Here is a 19,113-nt window from a genome sequence, read left to right on the forward strand (position 1 = left end):
CCAACCTAGACGATTCTGTGATTCTGTGAGTAATGGGTGGTTCTGTGTGGAGCCAGGACTTGGACTTGATGATCGTTGTGGGTCCCTTCCACCTTGGGATATGCTATGATTCTATGATTACAGGACAAAAGAAGGCGATTTATCCGAACACCTAATGGGAACGCCATTCATCCTCACAGCATATGAGGCCTTACATCCCGACACCACGCGACACCACACCTCCCAACACCATCAAATGCCAAACACCCCAAGGCAATGGGCGACCAAACATCCCACCAACATGGGGGGCCAACCACCCCAACACCATGGAAGGCCATACCACCCAACCCCATATAAGGCCATACCGCCCAACTCCATATAAGGTCGTGCTGCCCCATATAAGGCATACCGCCCAACTCCATATAAGATCATGCTGCCCATACAAGGCACACCGCCCAACTCCATATAAGGTCGTGCTGCCCCATATAAGGCACACCGCCCAACACCATATAAGGTCATGCTGCCCATATAAGGCACACCGCCCAACTCCATATAAGGTCATGCTGCCCCATAAGTCATACCGCCCAACTCCATATAAGGTCGTGCTGCCCCATATAAGGCACACCGCCCAACACCATATAAGGTCATGCTGCCCCATATAAGGCACACCGCCCAACTCCATATAAGGTCATGCTGCCCCATAAGTCATACCGCCCAACTCCATATAAGGGCGTGCTGCCCCATATAAGGCACACCGCCCAACACCATATAAGGTCATGCTGCCCCATATAAGGCACACCGCCCAACTCCATATAAGGTCATGCTGCCCCGCCCTCCATTGTGAGGTCATGCCCGCGCGCAGTATAAATACCACGCGCACGCACCCATGGCCAGTAGCAGACGCTGTCTCCACCCCTGTGCGACTGGGACGGAAGGCAGCAGACGCTACAGGGTCAGGGGCTGCCGCCCCTCGCAGACCCAGCGAAGGTGACCGTCAGTGGCCAACGGCCACAGCAGTCACAGCACAACAAACTCTCTTCTCGTACCCGTGGCCATGGTGCGGGACGTTGCAGGCCGGGGACTGACGGGGCCCAGCCGCCCCGCGCCCCGACGGGGCCCAGCGCAGCTCCCTGGCAAACCTGCGCAGCAGGAGGAGCGCCAGCAGGAGCTGCAGGCACTGCGGGCCAAACTGGATGGCGAGCGGCTCCACAACCAGGAGCTGCAGCGCCACTTCGCCGCTAAGATTTCCAAGATGAAGGAGGCGGCGGAGAGGGAGCGGCAGCTGATGGTCCAGCAGCTGCAGTGTGAGTGGGAGAAGCAGCAGGCCCTCGACAAACAGCGGCTGCGGGAGCAGCAGCGGCAGCAGCGCGCAGCGGAGACCCGGCTGCTGCTGCGTTGGGAGGAGGCCGAGCTGCAGGCGGCGCAGGAGCTGCTGCAGCAGGAGCGCGACGCTGCCCTGCACCAAGCACGGGAGCTGCAGCGGCAGCTGGCCGACGAGCTGCGAAGGCCCTGCAGGAGCAACAGGGCGGCCCACGCCAAGCTCCAGGATGTCCTCGAGGAGCTGCGCTGGGAGACGCACGGGGACCAGCCCGCCCGCATCCGCTACCTCCAGCGTGAGCTGGAGCTGGAGAAGAAGTTGTTCATCAACTACATCGTGGCGGGCTTCGAGGGAGAGCAAGAGGACAGCCAGGGGACGAAGGGCCGAGAAGACAGAGAAGGGCCCTGGGGCAAGGCGGAGCCAAAGAAACCAACACAGGCTCCGTCCTCCCAGAACACACCTCAGCAGGGAGCCAAGGAAAGCTGCAGCACAGAGCAGGGCAGCAGCCGCCACCCTGTGAAGGACGCTCACGTCCAGGTGAGGAGACAGGCTGAGGAAGCTGGGGGTGTGGAGCCTGGGGAAGAGAAGGCTCCGGGGAGACCTCAGGGCGGCCTGCCAGTCCCTAAAGGGGGCTACAGGGAAGCTGGGGAGAGACTCTTTGTCAGGGAGTGCAGTGGGGGGATCAGAGTAACGTCTTGAAGCAGAAAAGGGCAGGTTTGGGTCAGGTATAAGGAAGAAATCCTTCCCCAGGAGGGCGGCGAGGCCCCGACGCAGGCTGGGGGTGCCCCATCCCTGGGGGGGCCCAAGGCCAGGCTGGACGGGGCTGGGGGCGGCCCGGGCTGGGGGCAGGGGTGGTGCCCATGGCAGGGGCTGGAACGAGGTGGGCTTTGAGCTCCCTTCCAACCCAACCCTTTCTCTGATTTGGCGCTTGCAGGTGCCAGAGCCTTCCGACGAAGACCTGGTGCTGCCTGGCAGCACGTGCCCCTGGATGATGGAGCAGCACACCCGCCTCCAGCGAGCCCTGAGCGACCTGAAGAGGCTACGCCAGGTCCTGGAGGCAAAGAAATGCCTCCTGGGAGAGGGAAGCACCAAGGAACCATGCCAGGAGGTACAGAAGCTCCAGGAAGCCAAAGAAAAACTGGTGGTGCTTACCGAGCGGCTGGAGGAGAAATGCAGATCCCTGCAGGAGACCATCCGCCAGGCCAGCAAGACTCCAGGGCCTCTGCCCAGCCAGAGCTCCGCCGAGGCGCCGCCGCCTTGCGAGAGTGCCCCCAGCCCAAGCGAGGAGGTGCTGGTTGCCCAGCTCACGCAGCTGAGCAAGGAGAACAAGAGACTGGAAGAAGAAAATTCTCGCCTCCGAGGGCAGGTGGACGCAGCGATGGAAGTCCAAGCTGAAAGTGCTGACCTGAAGAGGCAGCTACAGCAAGTGGCAAAGGAGCAAAAATCTGCCCTGCAACAGGTCAGCAAGCTTCAGGCCCAACTGCAAGAGGCAGAGCGCCAGCTGAAAGCGCTCAAGCAAATTGCAGACAGAGGGCCACAGCTGGAGAGAGAACACCTGGAGACACAGCTAGCGCTCCAGAAGGAAGAGCAGGAGCTCGAGAGCTTGCGGAGGGCTCAGGCAGAAGGGAAGAGGCAGCACGAGGAAGCCTCGCAAATGTTACGAGCCCAGGTGGCTGAGCTGGAAGATCGGTGCCACCACCAAACTGAACAACTCCAGCTGCTCGCTGAGGAACTGCAGCGGCTGAAAAACGAGCAATCCAGCCCTGCCATTACCCATCTGCCACAGTTACCATCTACCACAGATACCACCCACACAGTCACCTCCAAATCCGAGTCGGCAGAGGACAGCCCAGGGCCCTGCCTTCCTTCAGAGGAGGACGCTGCAGATGAGACCCAAGAAGCAGAAACGCAGCAACAGTCCTTCATCCTGCAGGTTCCAGTGGGACAAGGACCACTAAGGATTCGGAAATTCCTAGCTCGGTACAGCTATGACCCTGCTGATAGTCCCAACGAGCATCCGGAGCTAGAGCTTCCCCTCACCGCAGGACAGTTTGTTTATGTCGTTGGGGAGATGGATGAGGATGGCTGGTATATAGGAGAGCGGACGGACGGCAGAAGAGGGTTCGTCCCCTCCAATTTGGTGGAAGAAGTTTTCGATGACCCCGTCTTGATGCCAGTGCCTCCAGAGCTAAGGGATCTCCTTCTGGACACAGATGATGAGGAGAGTTCCACCGACAGCTGCAGCAGCAGTGAGGAAGCCGGGGATGATCTGGACAAAGAAATCTGTCCCGGTGTGCTGGCTGAAGAGGCCCTTACAGAAGACTTCCTGGAGGAGCTGTGTGATGGGCCAAAAGAGGAAGAAGAAACCTCCAGCACAGGAAACAGTTATTCCAGCTACCCTTTCTGTCTGTCACTCGATTTGGAGGAGGAGGAGAAAGAAGATCAGGGTGGGGGTGCCGAGGGCTTCAAAAATCAATAAAGTGTGGCTAATGATGAGCCTGGCCTAGGTGATTCTTCTCCAGAATGTTTATAGAAATGGAAAAGCACTTCTTTGCCCTGCAGGTAACTGCAGGCTGGAACAGGTTGGCCAGAGAGGTGGTCGAGTTCTTGGAGACCTTCAAAAGCCAGCTGGACGCGGTCCTGGGGACCTGCTCTGGGTGGCCCTGCCGGAGGTGGGGCTGGGACAGGCGGACTCAGAGCTCCCTTCCCTCAACCTCTGATTCTGGGGACGGAAAAGAGACCCCCAGCGAGGCCCTGCAGAGCCTCAGACCTCCTCGGGGCACTCTGGAGGGCCACAGGGCCTGCGGGGCCCCTTTCACGGGTTGTGGAAGCCCCCCATCACCAGCTTGTGTCACAGGGACTTGTCACAGCCCAGGGCAGTGGGCGCCCAAACCATTCAGAGGCCGGAGCCACCACGCCGAGGGGGAGCTCCTCCCGTTACTGCCAGGCTCCCCCGGGCAGCGAGGCAGAGCTCTGTGCGACTTTTTATTATTATTTATTAGCTTTATTGTGACAAAACGCCGTGTTTTGGGGATATTTCTGTCAGTGCGGGCCAAGACCGCAGCCACCACTCCTCCCATTACTGCCAGGCTCCCCCGGGCAGCGGGGCAGAGCTCTGTGCGACTTTTATTATTATTTATTAGCTTTATTGTGACAAAACGCCGTGTTTTGGGGATATTTCTGTCAGTGCGGGCCAAGACCGCAGCCACCACTCCTCCCGTTACTGCCAGGCTCCCCCGGGCAGCGGGGCAGAGCTCTGTGCGACTTTTATTATTATTTATTAGCTTTATTGTGACAAAACGCCGTGTTTTGGGGATATTTCTGTCAGTGCGGGCCAAGACCGCAGCCACCACTCCTCCCGTTACTGCCAGGCTCCCCCGGGCAGCGGGGCAGAGCTCTGTGCGACTTTTTATTATTATTTATTAGCTTTATTGTGACAAAACGCCGTGTTTTGGGGATATTTCTGTCAGTGCGGGCCAAGGCCGCAGCCACCACTCCTCCCATTACTGCCAGGCTCCCCCGGGCAGCGGGGCAGAGCTCTGTGCAACTTTTTATTATTATTTATTAGCTTTATTGTGACAAAACGCCGTGTTTTGGGGATATTTCTGTCAGTGCGGGCCAAGACCGCAGCCACCACTCCTCCCGTTACTGCCAGGCTCCCCCGGGCAGCGGGGCAGAGCTCTGTGCGACTTTTTATTATTATTTATTAGCTTTATTGTGACAAAACGCCGTGTTTTGGGGATATTTCTGTCAGTGCGGGCCAAGACCGCAGCCACCACTCCTCCCGTTACTGCCAGGCTCCCCCGGGCAGCGGGGCAGAGCTCTGTGCGACTTTTTATTATTATTTATTAGCTTTATTGTGACAAAACGCCGTGTTTTGGGGATATTTCTGTCAGTGCGGGCCAAGACCGCAGCCACCACTCCTCCCGTTACTGCCAGGCTCCCCCGGGCAGCGGGGCAGAGCTCTGTGCGACTTTTTATTATTATTTATTAGCTTTATTGTGACAAAACGCCGTGTTTTGGGGATATTTCTGTCAGTGCGGGCCAAGACCGCAGCCACCACTCCTCCCGTTACTGCCAGGGCAGCGGGACAGAGCTCTGTGCGACTTTCTATTATTATTTATTAGCTTTATTGTGACAGAACGCGGTGTTTGGGGATATTGCTGTCAGCGCGGGCCAAGGCCGCAGCCCACCTTTGAAACTCTAACTCTAACCCTTACCCTAAAATGCCCCCACAGAGCTATCCCTAACCCTAACTGGAACCCTTACCCTAAGCCTAACCCTAACCCTAACCCTAAAAGGCCCCCGTGTAGCTGAGGTAACCCTAACCCTAACCCTAAGTAGGACCCCAGAAAACACGTACGCCGTCACTTTCTCCCATTCAAAAGTGCTCCCAACAGAAGCCTTTGGGTACACCCGAACTCCCTTGGGGAGCCTTTACACAACCCCACACACAACACGACCGTGCTTTTCATGGCCATGCTATTCCAAAATGAAAACTATTCTGAACCGATGGTTTGCTCCACAAACATGCTGTTAGGGCTGGTTTGTTTGTTTGTTTTTTGTTTCGTTTTGTTTTTGAAAACATCCAGAGGCAACAACGTGAGGCTGCAAGAGGAGACGTTCAGGCTGAATATCAGGAAATGTGTCCTTACTTAGAAATGTGGTCTGGCTCTGGAACTAGCTCCCGCTGAAAGGTTTCATGGCACAAAGGCTGCCAGAGTTCAAGAAGCGTTTGGACAATGATCTCAGACACATGGTAGAGCTTAGTGATATGGTTTAGTGGAGGACTGTTAGTGTTAGGTCAGAGGTTGGACTCGGTGATCTTGGAGGTCTCTGCCAACCTAGACGATTCTGTGATTCTGTGAGTAATGGGTGGTTCTGTGTGGAGCCAGGACTTGGACTTGATGATCGTTGTGGGTCCCTTCCACCTTGGGATATGCTATGATTCTATGATTACAGGACAAAAGAAGGCGATTTATCCGAACACCTAATGGGAACGCCATTCATCCTCACAGCATATGAGGCCTTACATCCCGACACCACGCGACACCACACCTCCCAACACCATCAAATGCCAAACACCCCAAGGCAATGGGCGACCAAACATCCCACCAACATGGGGGGCCAACCACCCCAACACCATGGAAGGCCATACCACCCAACCCCATATAAGGCCATACCGCCCAACTCCATATAAGGTCGTGCTGCCCCATATAAGGCATACCGCCCAACTCCATATAAGATCATGCTGCCCATACAAGGCACACCGCCCAACTCCATATAAGGTCGTGCTGCCCCATATAAGGCACACCGCCCAACACCATATAAGGTCATGCTGCCCCATATAAGGCACACCGCCCAACTCCATATAAGGTCATGCTGCCCCATAAGTCATACCGCCCAACTCCATATAAGGGCGTGCTGCCCCATATAAGGCACACCGCCCAACACCATATAAGGTCATGCTGCCCCATATAAGGCACACCGCCCAACTCCATATAAGGTCATGCTGCCCCATAAGTCATACCGCCCAACTCCATATAAGGGCGTGCTGCCCCATATAAGGCACACCGCCCAACACCATATAAGGTCATGCTGCCCCATATAAGGCACACCGCCCAACTCCATATAAGGTCATGCTGCCCCGCCCTCCATTGTGAGGTCATGCCCGCGCGCAGTATAAATACCACGCGCACGCACCCATGGCCAGTAGCAGACGCTGTCTCCACCCCTGTGCGACTGGGACGGAAGGCAGCAGACGCTACAGGGTCAGGGGCTGCCGCCCCTCGCAGACCCAGCGAAGGTGACCGTCAGTGGCCAACGGCCACAGCAGTCACAGCACAACAAACTCTCTTCTCGTACCCGTGGCCATGGTGCGGGACGTTGCAGGCCGGGGACTGACGGGGCCCAGCCGCCCCGCGCCCCGACGGGGCCCAGCGCAGCTCCCTGGCAAACCTGCGCAGCAGGAGGAGCGCCAGCAGGAGCTGCAGGCACTGCGGGCCAAACTGGATGGCGAGCGGCTCCACAACCAGGAGCTGCAGCGCCACTTCGCCGCTAAGATTTCCAAGATGAAGGAGGCGGCGGAGAGGGAGCGGCAGCTGATGGTCCAGCAGCTGCAGTGTGAGTGGGAGAAGCAGCAGGCCCTCGACAAACAGCGGCTGCGGGAGCAGCAGCGGCAGCAGCGCGCAGCGGAGACCCGGCTGCTGCTGCGTTGGGAGGAGGCCGAGCTGCAGGCGGCGCAGGAGCTGCTGCAGCAGGAGCGCGACGCTGCCCTGCACCAAGCACGGGAGCTGCAGCGGCAGCTGGCCGACGAGCTGCGAAGGCCCTGCAGGAGCAACAGGGCGGCCCACGCCAAGCTCCAGGATGTCCTCGAGGAGCTGCGCTGGGAGACGCACGGGGACCAGCCCGCCCGCATCCGCTACCTCCAGCGTGAGCTGGAGCTGGAGAAGAAGTTGTTCATCAACTACATCGTGGCGGGCTTCGAGGGAGAGCAAGAGGACAGCCAGGGGACGAAGGGCCGAGAAGACAGAGAGGGCCCTGGGGCAAGGCGGAGCCAAAGAAACCAACACAGGCTCCGTCCTCCCAGAACACACCTCAGCAGGGAGCCAAGGAAAGCTGCAGCACAGAGCAGGGCAGCAGCCGCCACCCTGTGAAGGACGCTCACGTCCAGGTGAGGAGACAGGCTGAGGAAGCTGGGGGTGTGGAGCCTGGGGAAGAGAAGGCTCCGGGGAGACCTCAGGGCGGCCTGCCAGTCCCTAAAGGGGGCTACAGGGAAGCTGGGGAGAGACTCTTTGTCAGGGAGTGCAGTGGGGGGATCAGAGTAACGTCTTGAAGCAGAAAAGGGCAGGTTTGGGTCAGGTATAAGGAAGAAATCCTTCCCCAGGAGGGCGGCGAGGCCCCGACGCAGGCTGGGGGTGCCCCATCCCTGGGGGGGCCCAAGGCCAGGCTGGACGGGGCTGGGGGCGGCCCGGGCTGGGGGCAGGGGTGGTGCCCATGGCAGGGGCTGGAACGAGGTGGGCTTTGAGCTCCCTTCCAACCCAACCCTTTCTCTGATTGGGCGCTTGCAGGTGCCAGAGCCTTCCGACGAAGACCTGGTGCTGCCTGGCAGCACGTGCCCCTGGATGATGGAGCAGCACACCCGCCTCCAGCGAGCCCTGAGCGACCTGAAGAGGCTACGCCAGGTCCTGGAGGCAAAGAAATGCCTCCTGGGAGAGGGAAGCACCAAGGAACCATGCCAGGAGGTACAGAAGCTCCAGGAAGCCAAAGAAAAACTGGTGGTGCTTACCGAGCGGCTGGAGGAGAAATGCAGATCCCTGCAGGAGACCATCCGCCAGGCCAGCAAGACTCCAGGGCCTCTGCCCAGCCAGAGCTCCGCCGAGGCGCCGCCGCCTTGCGAGAGTGCCCCCAGCCCAAGCGAGGAGGTGCTGGTTGCCCAGCTCACGCAGCTGAGCAAGGAGAACAAGAGACTGGAAGAAGAAAATTCTCGCCTCCGAGGGCAGGTGGACGCAGCGATGGAAGTCCAAGCTGAAAGTGCTGACCTGAAGAGGCAGCTACAGCAAGTGGCAAAGGAGCAAAAATCTGCCCTGCAACAGGTCAGCAAGCTTCAGGCCCAACTGCAAGAGGCAGAGCGCCAGCTGAAAGCGCTCAAGCAAATTGCAGACAGAGGGCCACAGCTGGAGAGAGAACACCTGGAGACACAGCTAGCGCTCCAGAAGGAAGAGCAGGAGCTCGAGAGCTTGCGGAGGGCTCAGGCAGAAGGGAAGAGGCAGCACGAGGAAGCCTCGCAAATGTTACGAGCCCAGGTGGCTGAGCTGGAAGATCGGTGCCACCACCAAACTGAACAACTCCAGCTGCTCGCTGAGGAACTGCAGCGGCTGAAAAACGAGCAATCCAGCCCTGCCATTACCCATCTGCCACAGTTACCATCTACCACAGATACCACCCACACAGTCACCTCCAAATCCGAGTCGGCAGAGGACAGCCCAGGGCCCTGCCTTCCTTCAGAGGAGGACGCTGCAGATGAGACCCAAGAAGCAGAAACGCAGCAACAGTCCTTCATCCTGCAGGTTCCAGTGGGACAAGGACCACTAAGGATTCGGAAATTCCTAGCTCGGTACAGCTATGACCCTGCTGATAGTCCCAACGAGCATCCGGAGCTAGAGCTTCCCCTCACCGCAGGACAGTTTGTTTATGTCGTTGGGGAGATGGATGAGGATGGCTGGTATATAGGAGAGCGGACGGACGGCAGAAGAGGGTTCGTCCCCTCCAATTTGGTGGAAGAAGTTTTCGATGACCCCATCTTGATGCCAGTGCCTCCAGAGCTAAGGGATCTCCTTCTGGACACGGATGATGAGGAGAGTTCCACCGACAGCTGCAGCAGCAGTGAGGAAGCCGGGGATGATCTGGACAAAGAAATCTGTCCCGGTGTGCTGGCTGAAGAGGCCCTTACAGAAGACTTCCTGGAGGAGCTGTGTGATGGGCCAAAAGAGGAAGAAGAAACCTCCAGCACAGGAAACAGTTATTCCAGCTACCCTTTCTGTCTGTCACTCGATTTGGAGGAGGAGGAGAAAGAAGATCAGGGTGGGGGTGCCGAGGGCTTCAAAATCAATAAAGTGTGGCTAATGATGAGCCTGGCCTAGGTGATTCTTCTCCAGAATGTTTATAGAAATGGAAAAGCACTTCTTTGCCCTGCAGGTAACTGCAGGCTGGAACAGGTTGGCCAGAGAGGTGGTCGAGTTCTTGGAGACCTTCAAAGCCAGCTGGACGCGGTCCTGGGGACCTGCTCTGGGTGGCCCTGCCGGAGGTGGGGCTGGGACAGGCGGACTCAGAGCTCCCTTCCCTCAACCTCTGATTCTGGGGACGGAAAAGAGACCCCCAGCGAGGCCCTGCAGAGCCTCAGACCTCCTCGGGGCACTCTGGAGGGCCACAGGGCCTGCGGGGCCCCTTTCACGGGTTGTGGAAGCCCCCCATCACCAGCTTGTGTCACGGGGACTTGTCACAGCCCGGGGCAGTGGGCGCCCAAACCCTTCAGAGGCCGGAGCCACCACGCCGAGGGGGAGCTCCTCCCGTTACTGCCAGGCTCCCCCGGGCAGCGGGGCAGAGCTCTGTGCGACTTTTTATTATTATTTATTAGCTTTATTGTGACAAAACGCCGTGTTTTGGGGATATTTCTGTCAGTGCGGGCCAAGACCGCAGCCACCACTCCTCCCGTTACTGCCAGGCTCCCCCGGGCAGCGGGGCAGAGCTCTGTGCGACTTTTTATTATTATTTATTAGCTTTATTGTGACAAAACGCCGTGTTTTGGGGATATTTCTGTCAGTGCGGGCCAAGACCGCAGCCACCACTCCTCCCGTTACTGCCAGGCTCCCCCGGGCAGCGGGGCAGAGCTCTGTGCGACTTTTTATTATTATTTATTAGCTTTATTGTGACAAAACGCCGTGTTTTGGGGATATTTCTGTCAGTGCGGGCCAAGGCCGCAGCCACCACTCCTCCCATTACTGCCAGGCTCCCCCGGGCAGCGGGGCAGAGCTCTGTGCGACTTTTTATTATTATTTATTAGCTTTATTGTGACAAACGCCGTGTTTTGGGGATATTTCTGTCAGTGCGGGCCAAGACCGCAGCCACCACTCCTCCCGTTACTGCCAGGCTCCCCCGGGCAGCGGGGCAGAGCTCTGTGCGACTTTTTATTATTATTTATTAGCTTTATTGTGACAAAACGCCGTGTTTTGGGGATATTTCTGTCAGTGCGGGCCAAGACCGCAGCCACCACTCCTCCCGTTACTGCCAGGGCAGCGGGACAGAGCTCTGTGCGACTTTCTATTATTATTTATTAGCTTTATTGTGACAGAACGCGGTGTTTGGGGATATTGCTGTCAGCGCGGGCCAAGGCCGCAGCCCACCTTTGAAACTCTAACTCTAACCCTTACCCTAAAATGCCCCCACAGAGCTATCCCTAACCCTAACTGGAACCCTTACCCTAAGCCTAACCCTAACCCTAACCCTAAAAGGCCCCCGTGTAGCTGAGGTAACCCTAACCCTAACCCTAAGTAGGACCCCAGAAAACACGTACGCCGTCACTTTCTCCCATTCAAAAGTGCTCCCAACAGAAGCCTTTGGGTACACCCGAACTCCCTTGGGGAGCCTTTACACAACCCCACACACAACACAACCGTGCTTTTCATGGCCATGCTATTCCAAAATGAAAACTATTCTGAACCGATGGTTTGCTCCACAAACATGCTGTTAGGGCTGGTTTGTTTGTTTGTTTTTTTGTTTCGTTTTGTTTTTGAAAACATCCAGAGGCAACAACGTGAGGCTGCAAGAGGAGACGTTCAGGCTGAATATCAGGAAATGTGTCCTTACTTAGAAATGTGGTCTGGCTCTGGAACTAGCTCCCGCTGAAAGGTTTCATGGCACAAAGGCTGCCAGAGTTCAAGAAGCGTTTGGACAATGATCTCAGACACATGGTAGAGCTTAGTGATATGGTTTAGTGGAGGAACTGTTAGTGTTAGGTCAGAGGTTGGACTCGGTGATCTTGGAGGTCTCTGCCAACCTAGACGATTCTGTGATTCTGTGAGTAATGGGTGGTTCTGTGTGGAGCCAGGACTTGGACTTGATGATCGTTGTGGGTCCCTTCCACCTTGGGATATGCTATGATTCTATGATTACAGGACAAAAGAAGGCGATTTATCCGAACACCTAATGGGAACGCCATTCATCCTCACAGCATATGAGGCCTTACATCCCGACACCACGCGACACCACACCTCCCAACACCATCAAACGCCAAACACCCCAAGGCAATGGGCGACCAAACATCCCACCAACATGGGGGGCCAACCACCCCAACACCATGGAAGGCCATACCACCCAACCCCATATAAGGCCATACCGCCCAACTCCATATAAGGTCGTGCTGCCCCATATAAGGCATACCGCCCAACTCCATATAAGATCATGCTGCCCATACAAGGCACACCGCCCAACTCCATATAAGGTCGTGCTGCCCCATATAAGGCACACCGCCCAACACCATATAAGGTCATGCTGCCCCATAAGTCATACCGCCCAACTCCATATAAGGGCGTGCTGCCCCATATAAGGCACACCGCCCAACACCATATAAGGTCATGCTGCCCCATATAAGGCACACCGCCCAACTCCATATAAGGTCATGCTGCCCCATAAGTCATACCGCCCAACTCCATATAAGGGCGTGCTGCCCCATATAAGGCACACCGCCCAACACCATATAAGGTCATGCTGCCCCATATAAGGCACACCGCCCAACTCCATATAAGGTCATGCTGCCCCGCCCTCCATTGTGAGGTCATGCCCGCGCGCAGTATAAATACCACGCGCACGCACCAATGGCCAGTAGCAGACGCTGTCTCCACCCCTGTGCGACTGGGACGGAAGGCAGCAGACGCTACAGGGTCAGGGGCTGCCGCCCCTCGCAGACCCAGCGAAGGTGACCGTCAGTGGCCAACGGCCACAGCAGTCACAGCACAACAAACTCTCTTCTCGTACCCGTGGCCATGGTGCGGGACGTTGCAGGCCGGGGACTGACGGGGCCCAGCCGCCCCGCGCCCCGACGGGGCCCAGCGCAGCTCCCTGGCAAACCTGCGCAGCAGGAGGAGCGCCAGCAGGAGCTGCAGGCACTGCGGGCCAAACTGGATGGCGAGCGGCTCCACAACCAGGAGCTGCAGCGCCACTTCGCCGCTAAGATTTCCAAGATGAAGGAGGCGGCGGAGAGGGAGCGGCAGCTGATGGTCCAGCAGCTGCAGTGTGAGTGGGAGAAGCAGCAGGCCCTCGACAAACAGCGGCTGCGGGAGCAGCAGCGGCAGCAGCGCGCAGCGGAGACCCGGCTGCTGCTGCGTTGGGAGGAGGCCGAGCTGCAGGCGGCGCAGGAGCTGCTGCAGCAGGAGCGCGACGCTGCCCTGCACCAAGCACGGGAGCTGCAGCGGCAGCTGGCCGACGAGCTGCGAAGGCCCTGCAGGAGCAACAGGGCGGCCCACGCCAAGCTCCAGGATGTCCTCGAGGAGCTGCGCTGGGAGACGCACGGGGACCAGCCCGCCCGCATCCGCTACCTCCAGCGTGAGCTGGAGCTGGAGAAGAAGTTGTTCATCAACTACATCGTGGCGGGCTTCGAGGGAGAGCAAGAGGACAGCCAGGGGACGAAGGGCCGAGAAGACAGAGAAGGGCCCTGGGGCAAGGCGGAGCCAAAGAAACCAACACAGGCTCCGTCCTCCCAGAACACACCTCAGCAGGGAGCCAAGGAAAGCTGCAGCACAGAGCAGGGCAGCAGCCGCCACCCTGTGAAGGACGCTCACGTCCAGGTGAGGAGACAGGCTGAGGAAGCTGGGGGTGTGGAGCCTGGGGAAGAGAAGGCTCCGGGGAGACCTCAGGGCGGCCTGCCAGTCCCTAAAGGGGGCTACAGGGAAGCTGGGGAGAGACTCTTTGTCAGGGAGTGCAGTGGGGGGATCAGAGTAACGTCTTGAAGCAGAAAAGGGCAGGTTTGGGTCAGGTATAAGGAAGAAATCCTTCCCCAGGAGGGCGGCGAGGCCCCGACGCAGGCTGGGGGTGCCCCATCCCTGGGGGGGCCCAAGGCCAGGCTGGACGGGGCTGGGGGCGGCCCGGGCTGGGGGCAGGGGTGGTGCCCATGGCAGGGGCTGGAACGAGGTGGGCTTTGAGCTCCCTTCCAACCCAACCCTTTCTCTGATTGGGCGCTTGCAGGTGCCAGAGCCTTCCGACGAAGACCTGGTGCTGCCTGGCAGCACGTGCCCCTGGATGATGGAGCAGCACACCCGCCTCCAGCGAGCCCTGAGCGACCTGAAGAGGCTACGCCAGGTCCTGGAGGCAAAGAAATGCCTCCTGGGAGAGGGAAGCACCAAGGAACCATGCCAGGAGGTACAGAAGCTCCAGGAAGCCAAAGAAAAACTGGTGGTGCTTACCGAGCGGCTGGAGGAGAAATGCAGATCCCTGCAGGAGACCATCCGCCAGGCCAGCAAGACTCCAGGGCCTCTGCCCAGCCAGAGCTCCGCCGAGGCGCCGCCGCCTTGCGAGAGTGCCCCCAGCCCAAGCGAGGAGGTGCTGGTTGCCCAGCTCACGCAGCTGAGCAAGGAGAACAAGAGACTGGAAGAAGAAAATTCTCGCCTCCGAGGGCAGGTGGACGCAGCGATGGAAGTCCAAGCTGAAAGTGCTGACCTGAAGAGGCAGCTACAGCAAGTGGCAAAGGAGCAAAAATCTGCCCTGCAACAGGTCAGCAAGCTTCAGGCCCAACTGCAAGAGGCAGAGCGCCAGCTGAAAGCGCTCAAGCAAATTGCAGACAGAGGGCCACAGCTGGAGAGAGAACACCTGGAGACACAGCTAGCGCTCCAGAAGGAAGAGCAGGAGCTCGAGAGCTTGCGGAGGGCTCAGGCAGAAGGGAAGAGGCAGCACGAGGAAGCCTCGCAAATGTTACGAGCCCAGGTGGCTGAGCTGGAAGATCGGTGCCACCACCAAACTGAACAACTCCAGCTGCTCGCTGAGGAACTGCAGCGGCTGAAAAACGAGCAATCCAGCCCTGCCATTACCCATCTGCCACAGTTACCATCTACCACAGATACCACCCACACAGTCACCTCCAAATCCGAGTCGGCAGAGGACAGCCCAGGGCCCTGCCTTCCTTCAGAGGAGGACGCTGCAGATGAGACCCAAGAAGCAGAAACGCAGCAACAGTCCTTCATCCTGCAGGTTCCAGTGGGACAAGGACCACTAAGGATTCGGAAATTCCTAGCTCGGTACAGCTATGACCCTGCTGATAGTCCCAACGAGCATCCGGAGCTAGAGCTTCCCCTCACCGCAGGACAGTTTGTTTATGTCGTTGGGGAGATGGATGAGGATGGCTGGTATATAGGAGAGCGGACGGACGGCAGAAGAGGGTTCGTCCCCTCCAATTTGGTGGAAGAAGTTTTCGATGACCCCGTCTTGATGCCAGTGCCTCCAGAGCTAAGGGATCTCCTTCTGGACACAGATGATGAGGAGAGTTCCACCGACAGCTGCAGCAGCAGTGAGGAAGCCGGGGATGATCTGGACAAAGAAATCTGTCCCGGTGTGCTGGCTGAAGAGGCCCTTACAGAAGACTTCCTGGAGGAGCTGTGTGATGGGCCAAAAGAGGAAGAAGAAACCTCCAGCACAGGAAACAGTTATTCCAGCTACCCTTTCTGTCTGTCACTCGATTTGGAGGAGGAGGAGAAAGAAGATCAGGGTGGGGGTGCCGAGGGCTTCAAAAATCAATAAAGTGTGGCTAATGATGAGCCTGGCCTAGGTGATTCTTCTCCAGAATGTTTATAGAAATGGAAAAGCACTTCTTTGCCCTGCAGGTAACTGCAGGCTGGAACAGGTTGGCCAGAGAGGTGGTCGAGTTCTTGGAGACCTTCAAAAGCCAGCTGGACGCGGTCCTGGGGACCTGCTCTGGGTGGCCCTGCCGGAGGTGGGGCTGGGACAGGCGGACTCAGAGCTCCCTTCCCTCAACCTCTGATTTTGGGGACGGAAAAGAGACCCCCAGCGAGGCCCTGCAGAGCCTCAGACCTCCTCGGGGCACTCTGGAGGGCCACAGGGCCTGCGGGGCCCCTTTCACGGGTTGTGGAAGCCCCCCATCACCAGCTTGTGTCACGGGGACTTGTCACAGCCCGGGGCAGTGGGCGCCCAAACCCTTCAGAGGCCGGAGCCACCACGCCGAGGGGGAGCTCCTCCCGTTACTGCCAGGCTCCCCCGGGCAGCGGGGCAGAGCTCTGTGCGACTTTTTATTATTATTTATTAGCTTTATTGTGACAAAACGCCGTGTTTTGGGGATATTTCTGTCAGTGCGGGCCAAGACCGCAGCCACCACTCCTCCCGTTACTGCCAGGCTCCCCCGGGCAGCGGGGCAGAGCTCTGTGCGACTTTTTATTATTATTTATTAGCTTTATTGTGACAAAACGCCGTGTTTTGGGGATATTTCTGTCAGTGCGGGCCAAGACCGCAGCCACCACTCCTCCCATTACTGCCAGGCTCCCCCGGGCAGCGGGGCAGAGCTCTGTGCGACTTTTTATTATTATTTATTAGCTTTATTGTGACAAAACGCCGTGTTTTGGGGATATTTCTGTCAGTGCGGGCCAAGGCCGCAGCCACCACTCCTCCCGTTACTGCCAGGCTCCCCCGGGCAGCGGGGCAGAGCTCTGTGCGACTTTTTATTATTATTTATTAGCTTTATTGTGACAAAACGCCGTGTTTTGGGGATATTTCTGTCAGTGCGGGCCAAGACCGCAGCCACCACTCCTCCCGTTACTGCCAGGCTCCCCCGGGCAGCGGGACAGAGCTCTGTGCGACTTTTTATTACTATTTATTAGCTTTATTGTGACAAAACGCCGTGTTTTGGGGATATTTCTGTCAGTGCGGGCCAAGACCGCAGCCACCACTCCTCCCATTACTGCCAGGCTCCCCCGGGCAGCGGGACAGAGCTCTTTGCGACTTTTTATTACTATTTATTAGCTTTATTGTGACAAAAGTTAGATTTATTGTGACGTTTCTGTCAGCGCGGGTCAAGGCCGCAGCCCACCCATGAAAGCCCCCGCAGAAGGGGTGTGTGGCGGGTGATATAACGGGGAAGAACTACATTTCCCAGCGTTCCAGGGGGTGGGGCCTCGAGGGTGACTTCCGGTTTCCGGGGAGTTCTGGGGGCTGCGCGTTGCCGCTGCTGCCCACTGGGGGGCGCCGGGGGCGGGTGGGGTGGGCGGTAAAGGGGGGGCGGGGTCGGGGCGGGGGGGGTGCCCCTGGGGGTCTGGGGGGTGTGGGGGCACTGGAGTGGGCATTGAGAGGTCTGGGGGGTAAGGGAGGGGGGTTGGGGGGTCTGTGGGGCGGGGCAGGGCAGGGCCATGGATGGGGTCACTGAGGGGTCTGGGGGGCTGGGGAAGGGGGATTGGGGGGTCTGGGAGGCAGGGAGGGCACTGGAGTGGGACACTGAGGGGTCTGGGGGGTGGGGGGGGGCACTGGAGGGGGGCACTGAGGGGTCTGGGGGGCAAGGGAGGGGGGGGTTGTGATCTCTGTGGGGCAGGGCCTTTCCAGCAGCGCCCCGCCCAAATTTTGGTGCTAACCACGCCACCCGCTGCCCGACCCTTGTCGTTCACCTTGCGCCCTACATTTGTTGGAGGGGCAAGCGAGCCCGGGGGGGAAAATGGCCAAGCCCCCTCAGGAAAGCTCCGTTTCCCTTGCATGTTAACCCTCCCCTGATGTTTAACTGAACCTCTCGGTGGCCGTGCTGGGGGCAGGAGGGGGGCCGTGAGGAGGGGTCGCACGTAGCTTGCCCTCGGGGGGTCTCCGGGGGCGTTGCGGGGAGGGAAAACTTTGCTTTTTCCTGCCCTGCCTGCCGCCCTGGGCCGTCGCTGTGCTCCTCAGGTGGTATTTGAGGGGTCCTGGGGTCACTGCTCCATGCTCACGGTCATCCCTCACTGATACCGCTGCTAAGTCCGAGCTCTTCGTGCTCCGCTGCAGGTGCGTGGTCTCGTCCACTTGTCCCCTTTGCATTCTCCTTGCCGTGAAGTCACCGATGTCTCTTTTTCCTCTTGCTTCTAGGCGAAGCTCCTGCCCCTCAGAAGCTTGCCTTATTTATTTTTACTGAGAGGTCCTGGAGGCACCTCCAGAAGCAGCTGTAGGGCGGACAGTCAGGAAAATACCTTCACAAATAAATCCTTCAAATTCAATAACTTCACAAGTGAACCCATTGGTGAAATAAGTGGCAGAGTGAGCACAGGGGGACGTGTGGAGGGCAGCAGCTGCTCTGCCCCGTGCCCAGCACGAGGTGAGCAGGGCTTGGTTTGGCCCCGAGCTTTGGGCAGGGGCTCTGCAGCGTTTCGGTGCCCTCGCCAGGCTCCGCAGCACCAGGGGTCGGACCCCCCTCGGGAGGGCGGTGGTGGCAGCCGAGAATTCGGTGTTGGTGGAGAGCAATCCGGGGCCGTGCCGGAGCGAACACTGCGCCTTTGTTACCCGAACAATGTTTCCACGCCGGGATTCCTCACCCCCTCGCCCCAACCTTCACCGCCACCGGCCACAGCCTTTGTTTTGTGGCAGGACTCAGGGGACGGGCACCGCTCGATGCCCAAAGACCACGCTCCGAAGGGTGCCAGCGAGCAGGGCTGGGGGCTTTTTGCTGGCGGGTCTGGCTGGCGCAGCCCGCTGCGATGTGCCCAGCAGCGGGGTTTTCCTCCTGAGGCCGAGAGGTAAGGCTGCTCCTGCTGCAGGACGGTTTCTGCCTGGCTTGGAAGCACCAGGGAGGGGTGAAGGTAGGTGATGCCTCTCCCCGACCTCTGCTCTGGGCTTTTTGAGGGCAGACCGGGCTGGTTGTGCTGGGAGGCTGGCGTAAACGGTGGTGTTGTCCGTGCGGGATCTCTAATAGCATCGCTCTCTGAGCCTCGGGTTGTGCTGGCACTGGGAGGGCTGCTCTCAGGTGTGCCTGGTGCTGGTGTATCGCGGGGCTCCGGAGCTGGAGCTGTGATCCAGCCCTGTGGCATCTGCCAGGGTGAGGACACCCCGCACCCTGCCGACCAGGCACCGGATCCAGAAAGCCCTCGGAAATACCTGCGGCGATCTCACGTTTTGGTGCCCGGGGTCCTCCTGGCCTGCGGAGCCTCCACGTGTCCGTGGGCTCGGCTCAGGTGCTGGAAAACAAGGAGCCGAAACGGCCGCGTGGCTCCTGTGCGCCCCAAAACCTGCACGTGAGCTGGGAAAAGGCTGTTCCTGCCCTGCAGCCCGCGCCCGCAGCCAGAGCTGCCTCGGGAAGACCCGAGGGAGCCCAG

At 58.6% G+C, this 19,113-nt stretch overlaps 3 protein-coding genes across 3 annotated transcripts; all 3 read left to right on the forward strand.

The window, feature by feature from the left end:
* Positions 1-739: 739 nt before the first annotated feature.
* LOC121060766 (RIMS-binding protein 3-like) lies at positions 740-3,793 on the forward strand. The gene is made up of 2 exons (XM_040538858.1): positions 740-1,834; positions 2,232-3,793. Exons 1-2 carry the CDS (start codon positions 1,034-1,036, stop codon positions 3,774-3,776), a joined length of 2,346 nt encoding a protein of 781 aa, XP_040394792.1. The 5' UTR covers positions 740-1,033; the 3' UTR covers positions 3,777-3,793.
* A 3,377-nt stretch (positions 3,794-7,170) lies between these two features.
* LOC121060635 (RIMS-binding protein 3-like) lies at positions 7,171-9,954 on the forward strand. The gene is made up of 3 exons (XM_040538581.1): positions 7,171-7,842; positions 7,887-7,970; positions 8,368-9,954. The coding sequence occupies exons 1-3, from the start codon at positions 7,171-7,173 to the stop codon at positions 9,937-9,939; spliced, it is 2,328 nt and encodes a 775-aa protein (XP_040394515.1). The 3' UTR covers positions 9,940-9,954.
* Positions 9,955-12,676: 2,722 nt separating this feature from the next.
* LOC121060767 (RIMS-binding protein 3-like) lies at positions 12,677-15,597 on the forward strand. The gene is made up of 2 exons (XM_040538859.1): positions 12,677-13,638; positions 14,036-15,597. Exons 1-2 carry the CDS (start codon positions 12,838-12,840, stop codon positions 15,578-15,580), a joined length of 2,346 nt encoding a protein of 781 aa, XP_040394793.1. The 5' UTR covers positions 12,677-12,837; the 3' UTR covers positions 15,581-15,597.
* The last annotated feature ends 3,516 nt before the right edge of the window (positions 15,598-19,113 follow it).

This window comes from Cygnus olor, chromosome 28 (genome assembly GCF_009769625.2).
Source record: "Cygnus olor isolate bCygOlo1 chromosome 28, bCygOlo1.pri.v2, whole genome shotgun sequence".
In the NCBI taxonomy this organism is placed as follows: domain Eukaryota; kingdom Metazoa; phylum Chordata; class Aves; order Anseriformes; family Anatidae; genus Cygnus; species Cygnus olor.

What these genes read in the sequence shown, in the direction of transcription:
- LOC121060767 (XM_040538859.1), top strand. Translation starts at nt 12,838, where the DNA reads ATGGTGCGGGACGTTGCAGGCCGGGGACTGACGGGGCCCAGCCGCCCC. An exon ending in TGAAGGACGCTCACGTCCAG is followed by an intron (nt 13,639 to 14,035) that starts GTGAGGAGACAG and finishes GGGCGCTTGCAG; the next exon opens with GTGCCAGAGCCTTCCGACGA.
- LOC121060766 (XM_040538858.1), top strand. Translation starts at nt 1,034, where the DNA reads ATGGTGCGGGACGTTGCAGGCCGGGGACTGACGGGGCCCAGCCGCCCC. An exon ending in TGAAGGACGCTCACGTCCAG is followed by an intron (nt 1,835 to 2,231) that starts GTGAGGAGACAG and finishes TGGCGCTTGCAG; the next exon opens with GTGCCAGAGCCTTCCGACGA.
- LOC121060635 (XM_040538581.1), top strand. Translation starts at nt 7,171, where the DNA reads ATGGTGCGGGACGTTGCAGGCCGGGGACTGACGGGGCCCAGCCGCCCC. An exon ending in AAGACAGAGAGGGCCCTGGG is followed by an intron (nt 7,843 to 7,886) that starts GCAAGGCGGAGC and finishes CCGTCCTCCCAG; the next exon opens with AACACACCTCAGCAGGGAGC. An exon ending in TGAAGGACGCTCACGTCCAG is followed by an intron (nt 7,971 to 8,367) that starts GTGAGGAGACAG and finishes GGGCGCTTGCAG; the next exon opens with GTGCCAGAGCCTTCCGACGA.